At 33.8% G+C, this 27693-nt stretch overlaps 1 protein-coding gene across 1 annotated transcript in view; it reads right to left on the minus strand.

The window, feature by feature from the left end:
* The window catches only part of CSMD3 (CUB and Sushi multiple domains 3), a 1234679-nt gene that overhangs the window by 615168 nt on the left and 591818 nt on the right, over positions 1 to 27693 (minus strand). Inside the window, exon 11 of the mRNA XM_025394338.1 lies at positions 13905 to 14026. Coding sequence (XP_025250123.1) covers positions 13905 to 14026 — 122 coding nt within the window. The remainder of the gene's footprint in view (positions 1 to 13904; positions 14027 to 27693) is intronic.

A 27693-nucleotide genomic window follows, 5' to 3' on the forward strand; every position in this document is an offset into this window, starting at 1 on the left:
AAAACATGGAAATAAGCAACTATTTTGTCTAGGAATAATTACTCAGTTATTTCAATAAATAATCCTTAGAAAAACTCCCACATGACAGTTACTTCATTCGATATAAGGATGCATGGACTGAAGAACTGGTTTTTGTCCTTAAGGGTTAAACTAATGAAAGTAAGTGCACAAACATGTAAGTACAATGTAATGTGACAACACATGGGTCAGTTATGCAGAGTAAGTTTTCCTAATCTAGGAGGGAAGACAGGACAGGCTTCTAGGAAAAGGTAAAAGATTACTTGAGTCCAAGAAGATGCCATTAATAAACAGGGTCACAAGATTGGAGATGTATAAACAAAGTGAGAAAGTATATTCCCTACAGAAGGAGTGGCTTATCCCCAAACCATAGGGTCCTGGAAGTGCTTTGGGGGCTAAATAGAGTGTTGAAATATGAGTCTAAAAATACAAGAGTAGTTTAGGTTGTCCATGGCTTCCTCTATAAAGCTATGCAGAACCATTTAAATATTTTACAAAGACGAAGACATTATGTCATCTCAGAATAAAACATCACACTGAATTTTTTGGAAAGTAACAGGCTTGGAGTAAGCAGAAAAATGAGATGAAGATTAACTAATTGGAAAGCTGGTTAGTAATCCAAAGGAGAATAATGGAAACCTGAGTGAGAGGGAGTTAAACAACCTCAAGGCATACTAATTAACTATAATGAATTCATTGGACTTTGTATTTAGATATGTGAAGGAAAAGGAGAAGAATGTAAAATGAAAAATGTTTGAATTCTTAATATAGAGGAACACTAATATTTAAGGATAAGGTCACTAGCAAAAGCCTGGAAACGTAGGGGGAAATTCAGGAAAACAGAACTAAGAGGCCGGGGAGGATAAATTTTCAAGCAGCAGGAAGTAGTCAATAATATCACTCACTCTATATACCTTATGCCTTTCTTTTACTTAGTTTATTATTTTAAAATATGTTTTCATTATAAAATGAAGCATATGTATTATTCGATACAGAATGTTTTGTTAGTACAAAATTAAAGGGGAATATGCATGTAATCTTATATACAGAGATAATTCTTTTTAACTTTTAAAAAAAGAAATTTTCTTTTTTTTCTTTCTTTCTTTTCCTTTTTCTTTCTTTCTTTCCTTTTTCCTTTCCTTTCCTTTACTTTCGTTTTCTTTCTTCCTCTCTCCCTCCCTCCCTTCCTTCCTTCCTTCCTTCCTTCCTTCCTCCTTCCTTCCTTCCTTCCTTCCTTCCTTCCTTCCTTCCTTCCTTCCTTCCTTCCTTCCTTCCTTCCTTCCTCCCTCCCTCCCTCCCTTCCTTCCTTTCTTTTTCTTTCCCTTTATAAATATACTTTTTAATTTTCTTGAGATAGGGTCTTGCTCTCTCACCCAGGCTGGAATGCAGCGGCAGGGTTATAGCTCATGCATCCTTAAACTCCTGGGCTCAAGTGATCCTTCCACCCCAGCCTCCTGATTAGCTGGGACTAAAGACATGTGCCACCATGCCCACCTGGCTAATTTTTAAAAATTGTTTTGTAGAAAAAGGGTCTTGCTATGTTGCCCAGGATGGTCTCAAATTCCTGGCCTCAAGTGATCCTCTCACCTTGGCTTCCCAAAGTAGCTCGCAGATATAAGTCACTGCATCTGGCCTCTTTTTTTCTTTATTGATATGTATTTATCTTTATTTTGTATTATTTTTATTATTTTATTTTTATTTATTGATATTTATTATTTTTATTATTTTATTTTTATTTTTATTTCTTGATATTTAATTTTATTGTACTTGCACAGAGTAGTTCACTTTAAATAAAATATTTCAACTAAATAAACCATTTGAACAACAAAAACAATAAGTACTATTGGCAGGGGCTAGGAATAGTGAAGGATGTGCTATACAGGTATGGTTCACTTAGGAGGAGGGGAAAAAAAGATCGGCACTTTTGAAGTTGTGCTGCCAAGCCTGGGTGTTCTATAAATAGTGACCAGAACTACTTTTATTGGCTTGGGGAACCTTCTAGTTGTTTTTTTAAATTTCCATCTAATTGTTTTGTATCAAGATCTTCAGTCTACTACTAGGTTCTTTCTGAATCATGCTTTGTTAAGACTGGCAACCTGGCTTTAATTTCAGTTTATACCTGTACTGCTGCCTCAGGTTTGCTCTTGTTAGTTCCTACTCCATTATAGTAGATACTGTCAGTGCTCCAGGTGATCAATAATCCTCTTGGATGCGTCTTGCCTTTCCTGTTATCTGTTCATTATCTTGCATATACCATGCATTTGTCTCTAAATGTATATAGCTCTCAGTCTTCTGGAGACTGCTTTCAGGCTACACGAGCCTGCTTGGTCCACACATGAGCCCTGAAAGATCTGGGTATCACTTACCCTATGATTATGGGGTACAGAAGTATGAGACCCCAGCTACTTTGCCTTGAGTTGGGATAAACTATCAGTTGTAATTTACACTGCATGAGATCCAGCGGAGGCTTGGATTTTGTCTGAAATTGCACCTTGCTTAACTTCCTTCTTATCCTGCCTCTCTCACTCCCTTAATAGTTTCTCCTGGGTGCACTTTCTTAATGAATCAGCAACATATAATTCCTTGTCTTGGGCCTGCTTTTTTGGGAACATAAATGAAGACAGCTCTAGTCTGTAGAAAAGTGACTCTCTGTGCCTGGCTGAGGTTTCAGATCTGGCACTGAAGCTTGGCACAGGTACCAAATCTCCAAATATTTGGCACAAAGAACTAGTGCCTATAAATGGGCTGATTAAATGAAGTGGCAAAAGGCTATCTCTAAAGATGGAAAAGTGACAAGAATTGTTCAGAAGAGTGTTACAGGTGGATTCAAGAGTGTATTCTGATGCCTGAAGACTTTATGGGGAGAAAGATTAAGATTGTATTTAATGGATCTAAAGAAAACCATAGGCTTAAAGGTATTGAACATACCAAAGTAATATTTCACAGTTTAATTATTTTACCCTCATTATAAATTGGACCTTCAGTACTTTCTTTTTTAAATAAGTCAAAGAATAGAAAGAGCTGTCTGAAAAGGAACTTCATCTCCTACTAGAAAAGGCTGTCCTTCTTTACATGAATTTAAGTTTGGGGTAAGTGTCCACAAAAACATAAGAGCAGAGAAAAACTCACTTATTACTTCACTTCAACAGAAATCAAATCTATGTTCCAGAATGATGTGAAATGTTGTAATGAAGTTTTATCAGAACTATATGAAAAACCCAGTAACTATGCCTTATGGTAGCTCTAGAGAAAATAATATACAGGTACAAATATTACTTAATATAAATGTAGTTAGCATTTATTTATAAAGCAGTACAAATACCAACAAAATATTTGCTATTCATTGTGCACTCATCTTAGACTGTGCTATATCAAAGCACGTAGTAAATTCCAAATAATATATACTGCTTATTCATATTAATTAATTATTTTAATAACTGGTCACCTACTATGAACTAGGTACTATGCTTATGCTTACACATCCTTAATCACTCAACATATCTCAATATACATATAATGGTCTGTCTGATAATGTCATTCACTAAAAGTCATCTTTGGAATAAGGGATGGTATGAAAAATAAGCATATTAATTCCTTAAACTTACAAGATAATTTCTAATGTACAAAGTGCTGTTTGATTTATTAACTTGTGTGGCACTTCAAGACTCCTATGACATGGTGAGGTATGGATGATTACTTCTGATTTAAAGATGAGAAAACTGAGATTCAGAGAGGTGAGATGATCTGCACAACAATTCAGGGCTTTTGACTCAGGTTCACATTCTATCCATGCCTTATTCCACAAAAGGAAGGCATTTATAAGTAGGGTGGGAAGTTCCAAAGTGAATTTTTGAATATGTACACTTAAAATCATACCAGTTCCTATACCTCCTTCATTAATTCACCTTGGTCATGGAAAGCCATATTCTCTAAATCTTAAGATCCAAAAGTGATATGAGGCAAATTTAAAACAAAGTAAATAGTCATAGTTTTAAAATACAAAAACAAATATATGCTTTTGTCTAGTGTTATGCAACACTTTTTAAAGCCATAGTCAATACTTATTCTTTTGAGGATATATTTTATTTCTTCTGACAATGAAGACTTCTGTTAAGTTAGTGAGAGTTATAATCTGAACTGAAGTCAACCTCATATGCCTGTCTTTATTCTCTGTGAATTATGTTCTTCTATGCCTAGTTAATTTAATCTTTCATTACTTACCTCTCAATGAATTGTATTTTCTTCGTTGTGAGATTTGCTGATATCCTGGAGTCATCAAAATTATCCTCATAACAATAACTCAGTATTGATAAAAGTGTATTACATTTAAAGAGAGCAGGGGGGTGGTCAAAAAGCCATAAAGAATTATGCTCCTCTACATTTTCAGCTTAGTTCTTTACATTATATGGAAGAATTGTCTAACTAAAATCATTATAATTTTACTATAATTTACATGTTTATATTGGAAGAATCACATCTCAAAAATCTATGAGTAATCTAACAAAGTAAAGGTAGCTAACACTAGCATGTGTTTTAATCAGCTAGATTTTCTCCAACCAGATATGGATAAAAATAGAAGAAATAAGCATATTATCAATTTTCTGGCTATAGTGGAATGTGCTAGAATTATTCTAGAAGCAAACTGGAGTGCTAAATATTGCATTAGACTCTATTTATACTAGATGAGGAAATAAAAACAAAATGATGTATATCACAATCTCTTTGTCTCAGAGTTTTTTGGTGAGAAATAACAGAAAACCATTTTGGCTGGCTTAAGTAAATATGTATTTTAAGTTATGAATGTTGGTTAATATTTAATTTATGTTAATGAGTAAAACATAACTATAAAAATGAATACATATGTTAAAACATCATTTGTTTGTCCACGATGTGAATGACTTCATTACTGAATCAGATCATAGTTTTTGAATACTGGAAGAATATTTTCTCAAATTTTTTGTGCCATTCACAATGTAATCACTACAGACTCAATACCCTTCAGAATTGAATCTTTAGTATCAGCATTTTCTTCTTCACTTTCTATATCTACACAATGAAGAAAAGTTCTGATTTATTCAGTTTGCCTATTTCTATAGTGTAAATCATACCACTGTGCCCAAACTGAAGCTGCCAAAGAGACTGAATACAGATTGGGGAATAGATGTATAGTATTTCATGATTATATAGTAGCTCCAGCACATGGTCAAAATAAATTTAAATAACCTCATGGGCATAGCTAATAGTAAAGACTAGCAAGAGATTATGAAATAATGAGTTTTGTGTAATTATTATTTTTGTTTTTAATATAACATTATATTTTAGTCCAGATGATTCCACTTTTATTATTGGATATGCTTAACAATCAGCTTATTATATTCCTTATAATTACATTAGCAGCTCTCAAGAGCTGATAAAAGTTACTTCCAGCATACCACTGTATGGGATCTTCTTGGAAAATGAAGGTGGAAGGGTTAGGGACAGCGTAACTTTGACTGAAGTCCCCTTCAGGACCACCCAGCATGGCAGAAAATAGTTTTTCAGCTTCTAAAAATTATGGAGAGCAGACGGATGCTGTGAAGCAAAAAAAACTAACATGGATTCAAGTCTACTACAGGCCCAGTTTCACCTTTTTTTTCCTCACTCTTCCCCCTGATAATCTACCTGAGTACAATGTAAAACCCATGAGGGATAAAATTGTGTTATAAATGATATAAGGGAATTGTGATAAAAAGGACCTTTGAGCCAGGCGCGGTGGCTGACACCTGTAATCCTAGCACTTTGGGAGGCTGAGGCGGGCATATCACAAGGTCAGGAGTTCAAGATCAGCCTGGCCAACATGGTGAAACCTGATGTCTATTAAAAATGCAAAAATTAGCCAGGTGTGGTGGTGTGTGCCTATAATCCCTGCTACTTGGAGGCTGAGGCAGGAGAATTGCTTGAACCTGGGAGGCGAAGGTTGCAGTGAGCCAAGATGGCGCCATTGCACTCCAGCCTGGGTGACGTGGTGAGACTCCATCTCAAAAAAGGAACTTTGAATCTTCAGCTTCAAGAACTACACCTGGGATTAGTAGCTACTGAATACATGTTTATTTGAATGAATAAATAAGCAAGCATTCCCCAGTAGAAAGGAAGTCGCAATGATAGAACCAGTTGTAAAATTTGGGAGGACACCTATTAGATAAACGACAACAAGGAGATGGCAATAAAGGAAGAGAAAGGTTATACTGAGAAGATTGGTTCAGGGGTCAACAGAGCAGTGAGGGAGCCAGGAGCAGCAAGTCAGACAATTTGCTTAGAGAAGTTATTTTGGTGGGTTTCAAAGCTCCAGAAAGGAGGGTATGGATCAGCAATAGGACTTCAGTCCCTGAAAAAGGGACTAATGATGACAAGGCAAGATCCCAATCTAACAACTAAAGATAATAGAATGGACACATGGGTAGAAAACAGGACAGATTTTCAATCACTAGCACCAAACTTAAACACTCAAAAATAAATCCCAAACTTAATTTTCATTTTAGGGCATGTGATGGGATTAAAGTTAAGGGTGACTTCAAGCTGAGTTCTAGAATATCAGTTTAGGACTGAAATTTTGATTTTTTTGTTTTCCTGCAAAAATCAACCTAATAGAAGAAAGTGGATTCAATCATATAGTAAGAAGGACTGGACACAGAATATAAGAAAGGAACTGCATGTTTCTCTCATTTGTTTGTTCTTTTAATTTTTAAAGGCAAATACACTTGAGTAATTCTGATCACTGTATTTTATTTTAATCAGTGCTTTCCAATCTTGGGTACGAAAATCACTTTGTAAGTAATACAAAGGAAATACGAAGGAAAATAATTACTGGGACACTCACATGAGATAGAGTTGTTCTTTTATCATCAATTAAGAAAAAATAGGTCAGGGGCGGTGGCTCATCCCTATAATCCCAGGACTTTGGGAGGCCGAGGTGGGTGGATCGAGAGGTCAGGAGATGGAGATCATCCTGTCTAACACGGTGAAACCCCGTCTCTACTAAAAATACAAAAAAATTAGCCGAGCGTGGTGGCCCACACCTGTAGTCCCAGCTACTCCAGAGGCTGAGGCAGGAGAATGGCGTGAACCCGGGAGGCGGAGCTTGCAGTGAGCCGAGATCGCGCCACTGCACTCCAGCCTGGGTGACAGAGTGAGACTCCATCTCAAAAATAAATAAATACATACATACATAGAAAGTGTTGTTCTGATTATATTAATAACATAAATACATTTTGCAATTTTTATTACTAATGTTACATTTTAAATAGTAGTTCAGATATACTTGAGACATTTAATCTGATTCTTCCATGGATATTTGTTTCCTGGGTTGGGAACGGGCAGTCTTCAATTACATAAAAACGTAACATTAGAAGAAGTATACAGAAAATATGCAAGAACATTTTCTATTAGGCATCCTACTCATTAGCTTCTGCCAGTCGTTCATCACTTCCTTTTTTTTTTTTTTTTTCTCCAGACGGAGTCTGGCTCTGTTGGCATGATCTCGGCTCACTGCAACCTCCCCCTCCCGGTTCAAGCGATTCTCCTGACTCAGCCTCCCTAGCAGCTGGGATTACAGGTGCCTGCCACCGTGCCCGGCTAATTTTTGTATTTTTGTATTTTTAGTAGAGACAGGGTTTTGCCGATTTGTCAAGGCTGATCTCAAACTCCTGACCTCAGGTGATCTGTCATCCTCGGCATCCCAAAGTGTTCAGATTACCGGCGTGAGCCACCACACCTGGCCATTCATCCGCTGTGTATTCTAACTGTGGCTTTCCCTCTAAGACTTTCTTTGAGATCTTTCAGTCTCATGGTTTCAAATAACATCTATAGCTGACAATTTGCAAACTTCCACCTCTATCCTTTTAAAAAAGGATATCTAGATTTTATTTCCAACTTGATATACAATCTAACAGATACTTCAAAGATAACAAAGATAAACTGTTTTTTTCTCCTAAACTAGCTCCACCTGTAGCTTTTCCCTTTTACTTGAAATCAACACTGTGCTAATTATTTATGTGCTGCCTCTTAGCTCTAGCCAACCGTTCTGTATTCTGCCCTTTGATATTTGGGTTGGAATACTGCACATTACAATTCTCAGATTAATTTTTTTTCTTTAGTGGCTGCCTAAACCTGCTAGCTCACATCCTTTCCTCAGAGGTCAATGAGGAACCACCATGAAAGATTTCCCCTGTGAAATTTGAGCACCAGGTCTAGATTGTTTTTACTGTAAGCTCTTAGGTTCTGGTAATACCACAGTTTTTACTTTTCTTTCTGGATGAAAAAAGGATGGTATCTGTCTATAGAGTTGTTGCTTCTTCATTAATTTTTACTCTTTATGCATTACATATGCAATGCCTGTGTAACAATTACCCAAATTACATGCCATTCATTTTAAATAGGTAATATAGATTATATCTTTCTGACTAGACCTTGTCAGCATAGTCATTCTTATCAAGAGTGAGTCTAAGACCTTCAAAAATGTGTTTTGTGGGAGTGGTATGCTTATTTTTTGGTCTTGTCAGAGCTTAGTTCTTGGACAGTAAAAAATGTCATATGCAATTACTTATCTTCTGTGATTGAAACAGATTTTGAAAACAAAATTTGTGGGGAGAGGGCAAGGGGTTGCTGCACTTGATGGCTAACATATTGAAGACTACAAGGACAATGGAGGGGATAGCAATTGATGACTGCATGGAAACTAGAAAGAGAAATTACAGCTCACATCATGGTCAGAAAACAATAGACCTTCTGTGGTGAACTTGTAGCACTGGGCAGGTATGGCTAAAACATACCCAAAATTTAATTATGCAAGTTACCTAATTACAATGTAATCTGAACTTACAGATTCACAAAGTTTCTTATGTGGAAACTACGGCATTAATTGAGAAGGAATGATCATGAAATTTAAAATAGAGACATTTGGATGCTCTGTGATAAAGTGCAGAATCTTTTTTTTTTTAATTTTTATTTATTTATTTATTTATTTTTATTATTATACTTTAAGTTCTAGGGTACATGTGCATAACGTGCAGGTTTGTTACATATGTATACTTGTGCCATGTTGGTGTGCTGTACCCATCAACTCGTCAGCACCCATCAACCTGTCATTTACATCAGGTAAAACTCAGAATGCAATCCGTTCCCCTCCCCTCTCCCCATAATATGTCCCAGTGTGTGATATTCCCCTTCCCGAGTCCAAGTGATCTCATTGTTCAGCTCCCACCTATGAGTTAGAACATGTGGTGTTTGGTTTTCTGTACTTGGCGATAGTTTGCTGAGAATGATGGTTTCCAGCTGCATCCATGTCCCTACAAAGGACACAAACTCATCCTTTTTTATGGCTGCATAGTATTCCATGGTGTATATGTGCCATATTTTCTTAATCCAATCTGTCACTGATGGACATTTGGGTTGATTCCAAGTCTTCGCTATTGTAAATAGTGCCGCAATGAACATACGTGTGCATGTGAAAGTGCAGAATTTTAAAACTCAGTCTTTCAGAGTTATTTCTGCCAGTTTCTGCCATTCCATTTTTCCTTTCCCTGAAGTCCTAGCAAAAACTTCACCTGAGGCAATTGCGTTACAATGAGGCATTTATTCTCTTCAATACCCACCACCATCACCTTTCATTCTCCACACAGAACAATCAAATAGAACTCTCAGTGGTGATGGAAATGGTCAATATGGTAGCCACTAGCAATGTAAGGCTAATTTGAATTGTGATGTGATAAACTTGCTAAATACATTGTAGATTTCAAAGATTAAGAATAAAAGGAGAGATGGTAAATTCTTGCATTAATTTTATGCCAAATACATGTTGAAATTATATCTGTGGTTAAATAAAATATACAATTAAAATTCATTTTATCTCTTAAAAATGTGGCTACTGAAAAATTCAAAATTAAATATGCAGCTCACATTCCATTTCTATCAGCTAGACCAATACCCTTCAAACTCTTGCTCACATATATAAAAAGATTTTGGAAACTGTGCTTTCTCACAATTTTACATTGACATCTATTATTTAAAATTCTTAGTGTGAATAGATGCAAAGGATGCAATTTCTACTTTAATTTTGCAAGTATTTTAAATATAGTTTTCTCAAAATCTTGCATCATTAGCTAACTCAATTTATAGAAAATATCCATGATAGTTTATAAATGCAAAAACTGTAAAATCAATCAGACAATTCAGAAACTCTTTCTGTCTAAAAAAGTCAGAGTTTTTGTCTTAATTAAAATTGACCTATAATATCCTAACTATCATGAGTTCTATATAAGGATAAATAGACATACAAATAGTGGAATTGAAAAATAGATGAATGGATGAATGACAATTAGATGATAGATGACAGGTAGATACATAACATACATAACATACATACATAAATAGATACATAGAGAAATAGATGATAGATACACAGATGCATAGATGCAGACATGGGCTTTCTATGAGTTTGTTGCTTGGTTAATATGATGTGATTCCCTTCAAATATGTCTTAGTGAAGCTTTTTGTTTCTTTGCTTTGTCTCAAGATCTGTCCCTCAGGAGCTATGAATCTGGGATTTCCTATTCTAATTCTCCAGAGTTTTATTTACACTCAAGCAATGTAACATATTAATATTCCAGTTGGAGAAGTAATATATGATTCTCTTTTGAAACTTGGAAAAACAAGTACAAGAGGGAAAGTGATAAAGAAGAACAAACAGATTCAGGTATGTCTTCAGTCTTCATTTCACACATGGAGCTGATGTTGAATGTGCACATTAATGCAAGAAGAACAATTAATTCAAAGACTAGGTACGTTTAAAGTACTAGTCTAATATTTTAACTTGCTGTTATGAAGAAACCCTCAAATATTTTCATCACTCAAATGCCATAATTAAAGGAAACATTCCCTTACAGAAGCTTGTGGAAGTGGCATAAAGGAACATCAAAAATGTATATTAGTTTAGACTACAATGCTCAGTTATTACATTTTGTTTTCTGTGAACTTAATTGCAATGTTGGTAAACTGATTAGTAATAATGACTATAATTTAATGTTTAATGTTTTAGAATAAGACAGTCACCTATAAATTATTCAATCACATAATGAAATATAGAAGAAAATTATATGCAATGATAATTTTGGATTAATACATGTTAAGTCCAGTAAATAACAGGAAAGAAGTATGTTTCTTGAGGAGATGGCAGCATTTGGCAATAAAAATAGGTGTCATTTAAAGTGAACTTGCTTTGTATCAGGAACTTCACATGTTCCTTTCTGTATGACCTTATGATATGGTATTATGACCTCTAATCTATGAAAAAGAAACTGGTTGGGCTCTCATAGTGAGAGTAACAGCCTAGATTGAAACTTGTTTAATTAATTTAATCAAATTTTAAATCTCAGTTTACTTTTTCCATCAACCATGTACTTTTTTTGATACATTTAGAACACCATAATTGCTCAAATATACAGAAAATCATGAACAATAATTACTGAACAAATTATAAATGTAGAGGTATTAAGCACCTTGGTTAATTCGGATGTATGCAAACTAGTATAGCTGTGTGCTTATGATTTATACCAACAATTTCCTTCTGAAAAGCGTTCCAAGGAGTAATCTATGAAAGCAAGTATCTCTAACAGTGTTTTTAAAACTGTGTACTATAACCTGTTAGTGCATCATGAAATTAATTTAGTGGGACATAATCAATGTTTTAATAATAAACAGATTACAGTCGACTGGAAAGGAAAATACAGGAGCACATTCATGTAAAGGAAAATGTTTCATATGTGTGAAACTGTGGTGTGTGTGGTGTGTGTGTGTGTTTGAACTGGGTCACAAGGTAAAATATAATTCTTACTGTGGCTCATGATGAATAATTCTTGTAAACCAATTTTCACAAGACATCTTAAAAAAGAGTTAAGCTAACTGATCAAAATTAAATGTCTATATTTATTAATAAAAAATAGCAAAGAACTGAAAGTAATTATGTTCTCCTAAGAAAATAATTTGCATTTTTTGGAGAAAAAGGAGAAATACATTTGAGTAGATTAGGTAATATAAACAAGTAGAAATGTGACAACCTCTGAAACTTTATTTAATTCCATAATGATAATGATTTAAAGTTAGCAAAGCAGACATCTTATAGAACATGAGATAATGCCACATTTTGATGACAATTACATGTAATTGCGAAGACAAAACAATATCTCTATCTCAATGAAAGATTAATTAAATGTGTTTATTCCATATTTTATAATGAATTAGCTGCGTCTATCTTAGAAAAATATATTTATACCTTACTGTGAGATAAGTCTTTGTACCTACACGTATCTCATAAAGTACACAGCTCTGACCTTTGCTAACTATGTGATCTTCGACAAGTTATTTATAGGTTTGCTTAAATGCAGATAATAAAAGTGTCTCCTTCGTGAGAGTCTTACAAGGAATAAATAATTCATAAAAAGTGCCAGAAAAAAACTTCTGAGAATAGTGTACAGCATGCTGCTAAGTGTTCAACAAATGTCAGTTTTCCAAGTACTTCATGTTTTTTTGTTTTTTTGTTTTTCCTCAACAACCAATAATTTGCACAGAGAAAGAAATCAATAAATATTTGTTGCACTAAATTGAACTGACGACACAGGTTGGGTGGATAACATGATTTCCTTCATGCAACGGAGGGATTTGATTTAGAAATTTACTCAAGTTTATAGAGATAATTTGGGGCAGAGTAGGTTTCTGATCTAGTTCTTCTGATTTATAAAGCAGGGCTCTTCTGTGAAACAAATCTAATTGTCCCTGTGTTGAGTCTTAAACCAACTCTGCTGATATTAGAATTAGGTTTCAAGAACTTGACAGGTGATCACAAAAATTCCCGGGAGGCAATATGTACTTTAATAACAATGAATTAATAACATATTTCAAGGCCTTATTAGCTTTACTAACAAGTGTACTTGCATTATCGTACTTATTTCTTGCGATACTATAAAATACGTGTCTTTATTATTCACATTTCATAGATATAGATAAAGAAACAACATGAGAGAGGTTAAATAACTTAAAGTTATCTGAAAATTATACATCAGTATATGAAACACAATCTGGCCCAATTTCAAGAGCTCTACCACCAAACTTTTTAAAATCTAGCCCAAAGAAGCTATCACATAATCTGAAGATCTGAGAGAAATGATGAATTTTCCTATTTAGGTCCTCTCTACTGTTATAAAATCAAGTCTTACAAACAGAAGCAGGATAGCAGGATAGTAAGAGCAGGAAAGAAAAATCAGCAAAATTTTCAGCTGCTTTTACGTTCATTGTATTATAATTTTGCTTGAGGTATAGTGGCATGTACATATTTAGATGTGTTACTCATATTAGAATCAAATAGAAAGGCAATTCAACTTTTTGAAATATCCATAATATAAATTCTTTATTAATGCAGGGCACATTAAACAAACTATTCCAAATAAATAGTTATGTGATATATAGCAATAGAGGAACATTGAAATGAAAGTCAACTATGTATAAAAACACGATTGACCTGAATTATGTGTCAAACAGAAAAGATACAACAGCAGCCACTATTCATGATTCCTTTTAAAAAGAATACACTTAACAACCTTCAAAAATGTATCTCAGAAAGCACTCCTTTATAATTTTAACATTTTCATGTATACATTATTAGCTTGGAGTAGAGTTGTATTATTTTTTATTTTTTCCCAAATTTCTCATATAAACTTGGTTTATAAACGGATAAGTAGGGAAAATTGCCAAAATTCTACTTGAGTTATAAATTTTCTGTACTGCATGCTCTGTATAATTTCTTTGCCTTTGTCTTTATGATTATGACTTTTTTTTGACCACATATGGTGTTCTCTTACCTTATTTGTATTCACTGCAGTGATGACCCAGACACACTGTGCGTTGCTGTCATACTGGAATGGAAAGTTGGGAGATGTAAAGGTACCACTTGGTCCTTGAAGATTAGAGCCACACGTTTTCACTAAAAGAGAAATTGCATTTTAAAAGATGAACATATGCCACATGTAAAATTACAACAATAAAATATCTTGCAAATAGACTTTAAATTCAAAATGACACAATTATAACCACATTGAAATATACATTATGGTATTCTAATGTCACTTATGAAAATACAGTGTTTATAACACCCTGGGATTCATGAGCTCAATATTTTCAACGTTAATGTAAAGCTAGTTATGAATAGAAATGTAAGGCATGATAAATTGTTCTCTGATTTTAAATAGGTGTGTTTAATTAGAGAAAGGCATATTTACCCAATATTTACCCACAAAGAGAGTGAAACAGAGCCTTGGATTAATGAAGCAATCTAAAAAGTGTTTTTATTTGTGTTTGTTAAGTACCCTAGGACTCACAATCGCGCAGTTGAGAACCATTAATAGTAAAACTTCTCTTTCTGTACCTACAACTATGAATTAAAGAACTCAGACTAAAAAAAAAAAAAAAGTTACATTTAAGTAATTTTAATGAATTCCCACAAAAGTTGAAAGTTGTAGAATTTTCTGTTTTCTAACTCATCTTTCCTCTACTTAATAAACGAGCTAGTGACCATACTGTTTCTGTTTCTTAACTTGCTTCTTGACCACCACGAATTTCTGGATGCCACTACTTTTGATCTGGATTTCTTTGCCCCATTCTATCAAATCCTGCCCATATTATCATTTTCTAATCCATCAAAAATAATCTAATTCATGTTTAAATGATGAACAGTTAAATGTATATTTTCATATGCACTTAAATTTGTGCATAGTTACCTTCATCATCACTTTGAAAATCAGTTTATGGACCTCCTAAAAGTTTTCTTGACATGATCAAAGTCATGCTTCTAGTACACAGTAGTCAGAATTTTGGCCCAGGTCTTCTGACTCAAGTCTTGTTTTTTAAATCACTAAAAGTGTGTCTTTCTTATATGTTACATGTAGATTTCTTTATTAGTTTCTTCTCTTCATAGCATAAATCTATTTCAGACAACTTTCCTGCAACTTGATGGTTATATCTTATGTTGATTTAATAGTTACAGTACTTTTAATTATATTGTGAGTGTGTGCATATAATTTCTATATTTTAACCAATAAAATCATATTATTTTGTATTGAAAAAAATAATAAATTGTATTTTTCTTCCCTTACCATTATTTGCAATTCACTCTTTTTTCCCATTTACTACTTAACTTCTTGTAAATATTCTACGCTCACTACTCCATCTTCCTCTCCCCTTTCAGTCTTCAAAATATTTCAGTCTGATTCCCATTCTTATTTCAGTGTTTAAATTGTTTTTTTAAAGCCAGCAATGAACTCATAATTGCTAAATATAGTATCTCTTCCACATATTTGATATCTCAGCAGTAATGCAAAGTATTGATAAGCTTTGAAATTCTCTGCCTTCCCTCACATAGTATTAAGCTCTCCTGATTATTTGCATGTATGTTTTAAATAGTTCTGCTCTACCATATTATTTGTTCTGGTTTTATTTTTCCCATCTGACCCTTAAGTAGCATAATTCTAAATGGATTTAATCTCCTCTTTTCTATTTGTTCAATGGTTTCTCTGAATAGTTAAACTAATTCACTTCTATGACTGGAAAGGACATTTCTGTGTTGATAGCTCTCAAATCTACATCACCAGTTTTGGCATCTCTCCTGATTTCTAGATTAATTTTCTGTCCACTGGACATTCTATTAGATGCTTTTAGGAAGCACTTTCAATTAAATATTTCTTGAATAGACTATCCAGCTCCTTGCCTTGCATAATATATACTCCTCATGGTCTATTCTGTTTTCCTCCTTGGAAATATCTCTGTTTTGCTTCATCTCTTCTCTTCCCAGTGTCCAGTGCTTCTTCCTCATTTTTCTTGTACTGGTAATAGCTACTTAACCCCTTTTCTAGACTCCAGCTTCTCTCTCTGTTACATCCTGCTCACTCCTACTATATTTATCTTTCTAAAATGCAGATTTCATTACCTAATTGCATGAAAACTTGGTATCTATTTCAGATGGAATAAAGTACAAATTTCCTAATAGAGAATATAAAATTATTCCTTTGAGGACCTAAATTTATTTTCTAGTACAATTACCCACCATTTTACATAGTCATACACTTTACTTGTGCCAGAACAGACATCTTGCTCTTCTTTGAATTTACCGTACTCGTTATAATTTTCTACATTTGTCATGCTGTTTTCCAGGTTTAGAATATTATTCCTTCTTAACATTTACTTGCAAATATTCTATAAAACAAAGCCAAGGTGATGTGCCACTTCTTTCCATAAGAAGGGTTTTTAATTCTTCCACTAAGGGTTCTGTAATGGATTGTACAGTTCATAGCACGTTATTTGAACAGCACATTTATACAAGTGTTTAGGTGCTAGTGGCCTGATAGGGAATGCAGCCTGAAAGAGTCTAAGAACTTTATAGAAATGAGAAATTTATACGAATCACAACGCAATTGGTTTGTAGCAGCTATAACTTTCTGATTGAATATACTGCTTATCTGAGTGGTACTTACTACTTTGTAATTCTCTGGCATCCTTTGTTTTCTAAACTATATACACACTTAGAATCTTTTGAAGTCAAGGCCTTGTTTATCATCTTTGTTAACTACTAGTGTAATGGCTTTCATGATGTACATATGTTTGCTAAAGAAACAAATATTCAAGTTCTTTGGCACAGCTCTTAAATTAACTATAAAATAGTGGTCTCTTCATCCTGATGAATAATCTTTACAAATATGTTTCAGAGTGAAAAACTGTCTTCTATAAAAATGATTTTATTTTTTTATAAAAGTAAAGCACAAACATTTATAAAATGACAAGTAACAATTACCTGTAAATATTTTGGTCTGCTTATCTGCTTCCATCCAAACCTGACAGTAATCACTTAACAAGTTGTCTGTCTACAGACATTTTTGTTTTGTGGCAATACGAGTTTTTGCGTATTTCTTGTTTTCTTAATGTATTTGTGTGTTTTAACAAGCATAGCTAATTCTATAATATTAGTCTGAAGATATTTTTTGCATATATCATGACGACTGTTCTAGGTCAGCACCTATAGGTTTTTTTCTTTCACAGGTTTAACAGTACAAACAGAAGCTGATAGAACTATTGGACATTTTTGACAGGCTTCCACTATGAGAACAGCACAAGATAATTAGGAGGTTTCTTTAATCCTGCAGTGGGAAATAAGAAGACATGTAGAACAGACCTGCTATTTGAACAGAGTTGCAGCAGTTCACACATAGCAACACAAATACAATGAAGATCTTGGTACATTTACGTGTTACGTTTTATAGTTGAAAAAATCAAAACAAATTCATTATTATGGAAAACTAAACTGTAAAATCTCAGTGGCTTACAACAATAAGTAATTTTTCTCTTCAATTCTATTGTATTTGTGCTTTATACTTGTGTTATTATTGCAGGATTAATTCTTAGAAGATTAGTTAGTTACAATATGTGAGCATTTAAAAATTTGATAAATATGCCTAAATTACTCTCCAAAAATTTGTTCAGTATACTCCCAAAAATAATATCAAAAAGAGAACAGTTCCCCATGCTGTCACCAAAATAATAGTATCAATCATTATGCTTTTGTCGTTCTCAAGAATGTCACTGTTTTAATTTCCAATTCTTTCTCTACATTTTTAGTACGCTTTAACAGAAGTCTTTATTGTTGTCTCTATTTTTTGTTCCGACTTTTCTCTTTGTACACTTTCCCTCATTTCAATTTTTTCTTACTGATTTATAGAAACTTAATATGTATTACTAATATTAACCCTTTTATTTGTGCAACAAATATTTTCTTACAGATTTTTGCTTTTGATTTTGCTTTGAATTAATTTTTCTCTACAAACTTAAAAATATGTGTAAATCTGTCAGTGTCTTCTTTTTGATCTTGTATGTTGTATCTCATGCAAGAAAGATTTTCTTCAAATCTAAGATTGAAATACAACCTTTATTTATCAGACTTTGATAGTTTTATTATATTATAATTAAACTTCATCTACAAATTGATTTCTTACGGGGCAAGGTAAAGGAGCATTTATAGTAAATTCTATATTATTCATCACAAACTAAAACTACCATTTATATTATATTTATATAGACCATACATAAATGTATAAGAAACCCATATATGGATGTGAGCCTTTTTTTCATATTGACTTACTGATCTATGATTATTCTTCTGCCAGTACCATACTGTTTTAGTCATTTTTTACATACATAGCACACATCTCCCCATTCTTATTCAGTTTCATAATTATATTGATTATTCAATAATATTTATTTTCCACAAACTTTAGTTGTGCCCATTTGTCAAAGTAAAGAAGAATGGTGTCTGTATTAAATTATATTGATTTCATACATTATTTTGATACAAATTTTTCACTTCAATGAAGACTTTAATAACACAAAAGAAATAAATATATGTGATTAGAGTAAATGGACTATAGTAAAGTAGTACATTTGAGAAATTAAGCTGAAATTTCTTATAAAAACTCCATACTTACAGTCTCAGAAAAATAGAAGTAGTAGAAAAAGAAAAAAACCTTGTAAATATACCAATGAATGTATGAAATCAAAACAAGTATTGGGTTATAAATAAAATATGACAAATTTGGTCATTAAAGACTAGAACAAAACGTGGATGTCCACACTAGTGATATCGTTCAATATTTTCTTAGAGGTTCCAGGCAAGGCAAAAAAATCAAAAAAATGTGAAAAGAGTTACAGAATTTGAATAAGAAACATATGTCATTATTTACATGTAATATAATTTTTCTTTCTTACATTCAAGAGATGTAATAATTTATCTACCACAATATGCTGTATTATTTTCAAGAGTCCTATATGTTGGATTTAAAATATATAATTCATATAAAATGTACAGGTTCTTTCTTTTTTCTTTTCTTTTCTTTTTCTTTTCTGGTAGATGGAGTCTTGCTCTGTTACCCAGGCTGGAGTGCAGTGTCACGAACTCGGCTCACTGCAACTTCCGCTTCCCAGGTTCAAGCGATTCTCCTGCCTCAGCCTCCCAAGTATCTGGAATTACAGGTGCCCACCAACATGCCCGGTTATATATATATATCATTTTTTGTATTTTTAGTAGAGACGGGGTTTCACCATGTTGGCCAGGCTGGACTTGAACTCCTGACCTCAGGTGATCAGCCCGCCTCGGCCTCCCAAAGTGCTGGGATTACAGACGTGAGCCACCGTGCCCGGCTGTATAGGTTTCTTTTATAACAAAAATAGTTGGCAATTCAAATGGAAAGGCCCAATCTATACAAGCAGCAGAAATTACATATAATTTTGAAAAATATATTTAGCAAAAGACATATAAGACAGAAGTCTTATAAAGGTAACTATTAAAAAAACAATGAAAGGGCATTAAATAAAACTTGTAGAAATTGAAAGATAGGGCACATTCTGAATGGGACAGCTTATTATCATAAAAATGCTAACATCCTGATTTAAGCAGTTTATAAGGAACTAATAGGTTAGCTAATATTTATACATTTCCTATATTTATGATTATCTTAACTTTTAGTGCTTTAGACAGAGTTGCTATTTTGTAAAATATTTTACTTATTTTATTCACATGCCACCTGTGTTTTTATAAAGGAAGAGTAAAAATGGCTACCTTATACATTTTACAGTACTGTTTGTGGAATAAAATGAACCAATATCTGCAGAGACATTGCAAAATACTGTTAACATTGATAGAAGTACAGAAGCAGAAGTCAAAAGATTTATTTCTAGGTGGCCTATCAATGTATTCCTATTTTTTCCTCGGGTAAAACACATACAGTTAACTATGCTTTGGAACATGCCTAGGAATAAGGTTAAGTACAGTGAAATATGTTTAGCTTTAACTGTAACCTTCAGGCATTTAGATTTGTGCCAGATACAATGTTTCAACTACACAAGTAAGACAAGCTGGCATTTTATTTTTTGGTTGAGTAAGGACATGATTTACAGGTTAAGGATTCTTTTTGCACAGAATATGTCAACTGAGGTCTGTCTATAGTTGTCTCTGGGTCCGTTGTGCCCTGAAGTACCATTTTTACTCTCTCCTGGAATTTTCCTTCTTGAATTTTTCCATCATAATTTAAAAAATAATATTGAAGGACTTTCATAATCGTGCTCCAATAGATTCCTAGAATTTGTAAATTCTGTAAAGCTCTTTCCACTCACTTACTTGTAATTCCTTAAGCACAGTGAGAATGTTCACACTTTAAGACCCTAGCACTTTCTATTTTTGTCACCTGGCATAAGTTTCTACTCAAACAGTATTCCATACATTGCCTATTCTAATTAATATCTCTAAACTTTAGTTTCTTAAGTATTACCTTTACATACCCCCCCCCCACACACACACACACACACACGCACAATTGTTTGTTGTCTATTTTCCTCATTAGAATGTCACATTGATGAAGGTAAGAACTTGTTTTTGTTTATCATGGTATCTTCAGCACATAAAATTGTGCCTGCCATACAGAAGACACTCAATGAATGAATGAGTGAGCAAATGATTAGAATACTTAGAGTCGAAACAGAGATTTGGTTTTGTTTATCATTTGTGTCTTCCATTTTTTTTCCCCCTTTGGACTTTGGTAGCAATTCAAGCTTCTACCTTTTGGTGAATGTAGAATGTGGTAATTAATCCACAAAGGATTCATTAACATTGTGTGAACAAGCATGTCCTACTGCCTGCTATTCTAAGGCTATGTGTTAGGGTTGTTGAAAGATTTCTGGTAAGGAGCATTTTGTCGTTGTTGTAAGGAGTATGATAGCGTATGTCATTAAAGGAGTTGTTAGTATGAAGTTTGTGGTTCATTTTTCATCTTTAGGATGACGTTTGTAGTTCTTGTATCTTCAAATCTTCAACTATCCCTGCATCTTCATGTTTCCACTTGAGTAAATTCAAACCACCTGGAACTCAGTTTTTTTTTTTTTACTTGTAAACTTAGATAGTTGTACTATGTCACCCGTAAGATCTGATAAGCCTAATATGATAATATGATTATATCATGCAGTTATCTGTGTGTTCTGAATGGCTTTCCCAAGAGGTGCAATGAAGTTGATAGAGTCTGAAAGTTGTATTCTTGCCCATTGAGGCCTTTACTATATCAGAGAAATGTTATTATTATTATTTAAACTGTTTGCTGACATATATGACGTGAAAAATAATGAATCCACTAGAAGAATCAAATTTAATTCAAATGTATTTGCAGCGTTTCCCTTTTTGTGGTTGTTCACCTGAGAGTTAGTAAGTATTGTAGTCTTGCCCCTAGTAGAAGTAATTCCATTTCTATCTATCTTTACAGGGCTTCTTTGTTTATTAGCCAGGCATAAGGATAAATATTCATAGTGTCATAGACTAACTTGACATTCTTTGAAAGTAACTTGGTATTGACAATGCCATAAACTATAATTCTTCTGCTGCACAAGATGTGATAGACAGAATAGGCAATATTATTTTTTACTTAATAGTTTCTATTGCTTCTAGAAACTGTAGCTTGTACTTTGGAAAATTAGATATTCTAAGAAGATGTAACTATGTAACAATGAATGAGTATGTACAGCTCAAATCGTGTGAAGTGCAAGTCAGGATAGCCCAGACGAAGAGGGATGTACCAACAAAGGACTTACTTATTTAAATGTTTCTCATTGGTCTGTATTAGGCAAGACAACAAATATCTTGGGAGAAAATATGAAATCACTGGAAATGGATAAATGTTGGTACCTAAAGATGGACAACTTTCAGCAGCCAATAATATTTGGATGTTGAGAGAAATGGTGTGACTATATCCCAGCAAGGAAAGGGAACTATCCCTGACTTCATAGAGGTAGGCCAAGGAAAGTACTACCCACATGTTTCAGGTACCTTTCTAATCTTTCTTTGCTCAACCATCATCATTGGTATTTGAATTTTATTCTTACCATCCATTCTTTGCAACAAGGCTGATAGTCTGAGTTTCTATCATGGCATATTGTTCCCCTCAAATAGCCAAAGCAATCTTGAGAAAGAAGAGTTGGGGACATCACATTCCCTGATTTCAAACTTTGTTCATGCGTTGCTTAATGATGGAGATACATTCTGAGAAATGTGTTGTCAGGCAATTTTGACATTATTAAACATCATAGAGTGTGCTTACTACACAAATCTAGATTGTGTAGCCTACTACACTATGGTATAGCCTATTGTTCCTAAGCTACATACCTTTTCAGCATGTTACTCTAGTGGACCAATTAGAACACAAAGATATTTGTGTATCTAAACATATCTAAACAAAGAAAAGGTAAAAGTATCTTACAAAAAAATTAAAAGTGGTACACCTGTACAGAAGCACTTACCATGAATAGAGTTTGCAGGATTGGAAGTTCCTCTAGGTGAGTTAGAGAGTGAGGAGTGAATGTGAAGGCCCAAGGTGTTACCATACACTAATGCAGACTTTATAAATACAACTATATATTATTTTTTAAAATTGTTACTTAGTGAATTAACCTTAGCTTACTGTAACTTTTTTACTTTATAAACTCCACAATTTTTTAAACTTTTGACTCTTGTAACAACACTTAACTTAAAATACAAACACATTGCACAGCCATACATCATTATTTCTTCTTCTATATGCTTTTTTCTATTTTTATTTTTATTTTTTACTCTTTATAATTTATTTAAAACTAAGACACGCACACACACATTAGCCTAGGTCTACGCAGGGACAAGATCATCAATAGCACTGTCTTTAACCTCCACATCTTGTCCCACTGACAGGTCTTCAGGAGCAATAATACACATGGAGGTGTCATTTCCTATGATGACAATGCCTTCTCCTGGAATACCTCCTGAAAGACGTGTCTAAGGCTGTTTTTACTGCTGAAAAAGTACACTTTTTTTTTTTAAAGCAGAAAGAGTACACTCCAAAATGATGACAACAAGTATGGTGTAGTAAATACTTAAACTACTAACATAGTTGTTTATTATCATAATAAAATATTGTGTAGTATATATAATTGTATGTGTGATACTTTTACACGATTGGTGCAGCAGTTGGTTTGTTTACACCAGTATCACCAAAAACACATGAGTAATGCATTGTATTATGATGTGACAATGGCTACAATGTCACTAGGTGATATAAATTTTTCAGCTTCATTATAATTTTACGGGACTAAGATTGCATATGTTACACGTGACTATATACACAAAGTTACAGTAATCATAACAGTATGGTACTGGCATAAAAGCAGACAGATAGATCAATGAAACAGAATAGAAAGTCCAGCAGTAAACCCATAAATATATAGTCAACTAATCTGTGACAAGGTCACCAAAAATACAAAATGGGGAAAAGAATAGTGTCTTCAACAAGTGATGTTGAGAAAATTGAATATCCACTTGCAAAATAATGAAACTGAACCCTTGTCTTATACCTTATACAAAAAAAAATAGCTTGAAATGGATTAAAGACTTAAATGTAGGATATGAATCCATAAAGGTCCTAGAAAAAAAAAAAAAACAGGAAAAAAACTCCTTGACATTCATCTTGGCAATGATTTTTTGAATACAACACCAAAAGCATAGGCAACAAGAGGAAAAATAAACAAGTAAGCCTATTATTGTGATATTGACCGGAGGAGAGAGTGGGGATTTTGGTGGATTCATTTTAATTCTTTATTTTCTCTCATGGAGGAAAAAATCTGGCTCCTGGGACTGAGTGAACACCAGAAGAGGAAAATGACCGAGCAGTGACAGTGTGCTTAGCTATTAAATTTTAAAATGTGAATTTATGTTGTATTCCAACCTGGTGACATAAACACATTATCTGTATTTATGAGAAAAATTCTGTTGGTTGATTGAGAGGATTAGGCATATTATAATTGTGTAAACTTCAATAAGCATCTAGCACTGAAAAATCTATATCATATATAGATTTTTGTCATATATGACAAAAACTGAGAGTAAGCAGTTATATCATAGGAATATATGACCCCAAAATAAAAATTAATGTTTTCATTATTTATTGATCAACTATATTTCTGGGTATGAAAACAAATACAATCTCATAGTTAAAACTTTGTTTGGAGTGTGGTGTTTCCTCAAGGATCTACAGCTAAATACCCTTTGACCTAGCAATCCCATTACTGGGTATGTACCCAAAGGATTATAAATCATTCTACTATAAAGACACATGCACATGTATGCTTATTGCAGCACTATTTGCAATAGCAAAGACTTGGAACCAACCCAAATGCCCATCAGTGATAGACTTGATAAAGAAAATGTCACAAATATACACCATGGAATACTATGCAGCCATAAAAAATGAGTTCATGTCATTATTTGCCTTTTCAATTATTTATTTATAAACCTTTATTTTAGGTTCAGGGTACACGTGGCAAACATTTATATGGGTAAACTTGTGTCATGGAGGCCAACAACCATATGAAAAAAAAAAAAACCTCAACATCACTAATCATTAGAGAAATGCAAATCAAAACCACAATGAGACACCACTTCACATCAGTCAGAATGGCTATTTTTAAAAAGTCGAAATAATTAGATAAAAAATTTCCCCAAACAAAATGACCATTCATATCTCAGAATAACTTTGTAATTTTTACATTGAATATTAGATAACATGTTTTTAATTCATTTGTGAAGGCTGAGTGCTGGACAGTTTTTATTCTGAAAAATCATGAATCCCACAAATATTAAATGATTGCATATTCTGTTTGAAACACTATGCTGGGCACTGGAGATGGAAAGATCAATAAGACAATCAAGTTCTTTGCCCTAGAGAGATTATATTTTATATAAAAAAAGAAATATTAAACTAGTAGATAAGGCTGGTTTTACAAGATGCAGTGGGAGTAAGTAACAGATTACAAAAGGCTATTCTTAGGAACTGATAGAGAAAAGGAATTGTGTTACTTACATATTTTATTTACATCTCCCCCCCTCCAACTCCCCAGTAATTTGGGAGTTTTTCTTCTCCAGCTCATGTAGAATTGAAGAACAAATTCATTTTAACCAAATCAAGGTAAAAGGTGTCTATTTCCATGGTAACATTTGATAGGATCTCATCTTTTAAAATGAATATGTGATTATTACCATTGAAGATGGTTGAGTTGAAATGCTTTAGGGATGTGCTAAGGAAAAGCATCTCCAAGTTGGCAGATGTATACTCTTTGAATGTAAAACAATGTGCTGATGAAATATTGACTGTGAGAAAATAAAATGGCTCAGGATAGTACATAATTTATCAGAAATTATAGAAGATACAAAGCTTATATTAACGTGAATAGAAAATAAGTATTTCCAAAGTTGTAAAAAATATTTTCCAAATACTTCTAATAAGTTAGTAACCTAGGAACAAAGAAAATACTCAACAAGTGAAAAGCATTTGAGGCTTAATTTTCAATGAAGATCATAAAAGATATGCCATAAAAAAGGGTTAAAATTTGGAAGAAATATATTATAAAAAAGGGAAATTGAAAAACAGGAAAAGTGAGAAGACCAGCACTAGAAGTTACAGTGGTGTTGTTTTAATGGACATACATAGGGGAATTGTAGCGAAAAAGTGAACTTAAAAAGAAAAGAAAAAAAGTGCAAACAACCTCATAACAGATTATTTCACACAGAAAGAAATAAAACTCCATTAAATAAGAGACAGAGTTTTGTGTTGAGTGTCAAGATTTTAGTCTTTCTACACAATATTTGGTGTATACTTTCAATGGTTATGTTCAAAATACTTTCTCTTCCTTTTTGGGAGGAAAACTCTTAATAGTGTATGGGAAGGAAAGTTATAACCAAAATTATATTTACTAAGTTATGGTGAAATGAATTCCTACACTGTAGTTTCCTCCATAACAATTTAACCACAAAAATAAAGATTTAAGTAATGTATATAAATGTGCAACATTTTTCACGTGTCAGAATTCATTTTGTTCTTATTTTCCTTTAATTTAAAAATATAATGTATGATATAATCCACTGGAAGATACTGACTTATTGACCTATCAAATACCTGTTATTAAACTATAGATAACAGGAATAGACACTGTTCTCTGAATCAGTTAGAATTCTCAGATTCCTGACAGTTGGTCATGAAATATACAAACACATGTATCTGAAGGTGAATGATAAAACCTATTTAAATCATCATCTGGAACTATCAATAAGTAATTCAGTTTAACGGGGGCAGAGCAAGATGGCCGAATAGGAAGAGCTCCAGTCTCCAACTCCCAGCGCGAGCGACACAGAAGACCAGTGATATCTGCATTTTCAACTGAGCCTCTGCTGCTGACACCCAAGCAAACAGGGTCTGGAGTGGACCTCAAGCAATCTCCAACAGACCTACAGCTGAGGGTCCTGACTGTTAGAAGGGAAACTATCAAACAGGAAGGATACCTACACCAAAACCCCATCAGTACGTCACCATCATCAAAGACCAGAGGCAGATAAAACCACAAAGATGGGGAAAAAGCAGGGCAGAAAACCTGGAAATTCAAAAAATAAGAGCACATCTCCCCCGGCAAAGGAGCGCAGCTCATCGCCAGCAACGGATCAAAGCTGGACGGAGAATGACTTCGACGAGATGAGAGAAGAAGGCTTCAGTCCATCAAACTTCTCAGAGCTAAAGGAGGAATTACGTACCCAGCACAAAGAAACTAAAAATCTTGAAAAAAAAAAGTGGAAGAATTGATGGCTAGAGTAATTAATGCAGAGAAGGTCATAAACGAAATGAAAGAGATGAAAACCATGACACGAGAAATACGTGACAAATGCACAAGCTTCAGTAACCGACTCGATCAACTGAAAGAAAGAGTATCAGCGATTGAGGATCAAATGAATGAAATGAAGCGAGAAGAGAAACCAAAAGAAAAAAGAAGAAAAAGAAATGAACAAAGCCTGCAAGAAGTATGGGATTATGTGAAAAGACCAAATCTACGTCTGATTGGGGTGCCTGAAAGTGAGGGGGAAAATGGAACCAAGTTGGAAAACACTCTTCAGGATATCATCCAGGAGAACTTCCCCAACCTAGTAGGGCAGGCCAACATTCAAATCCAGGAAATACAGAGAACGCCACAAAGATACTCCTCGAGAAGAGCAACTCCAAGACACATAATTGCCAGATTCACCAAAGTTGAAATGAAGGAAAAAATCTTAAGGACAGCCAGAGAGAAAGGTCGGGTTACCCACAAAGGGAAGCCCATCAGACTCACAGCAGATCTCTCGGCAGAAACTCTACAAGCCAGAAGAGAGTGGGGGCCAATATTCAACATTCTTAAAGAAAAGAATTTTAAACCCAGAATTTCATATCCAGCCAAACTAAGTTTCATAAGTGAGGGAGAAATAAAATCCTTTACAGATAAGCAAATGCTTAGAGATTCTGTCACCACTAGGCCTGCCTTACAAGAGACCCTGAAGGAAGCACTCAACATGGAAAGGAACAACCGGTACCAGCCATTGCAAAAACATGCCAAAATGTAAAGACCATCGAGGCTAGGAAGAAACTGCATCAACTAACGAGCAAAATAACCAGTTAATATCATAATGGCAGGATCAAGTTCACACATAACAATCTTAACCTTAAATGTAAATGGACTAAATGCTCCAAT

The sequence above is a fragment of the Theropithecus gelada genome, chromosome 8 (genome assembly GCF_003255815.1).
Source record: "Theropithecus gelada isolate Dixy chromosome 8, Tgel_1.0, whole genome shotgun sequence".
NCBI classification, from domain to species: domain Eukaryota; kingdom Metazoa; phylum Chordata; class Mammalia; order Primates; family Cercopithecidae; genus Theropithecus; species Theropithecus gelada.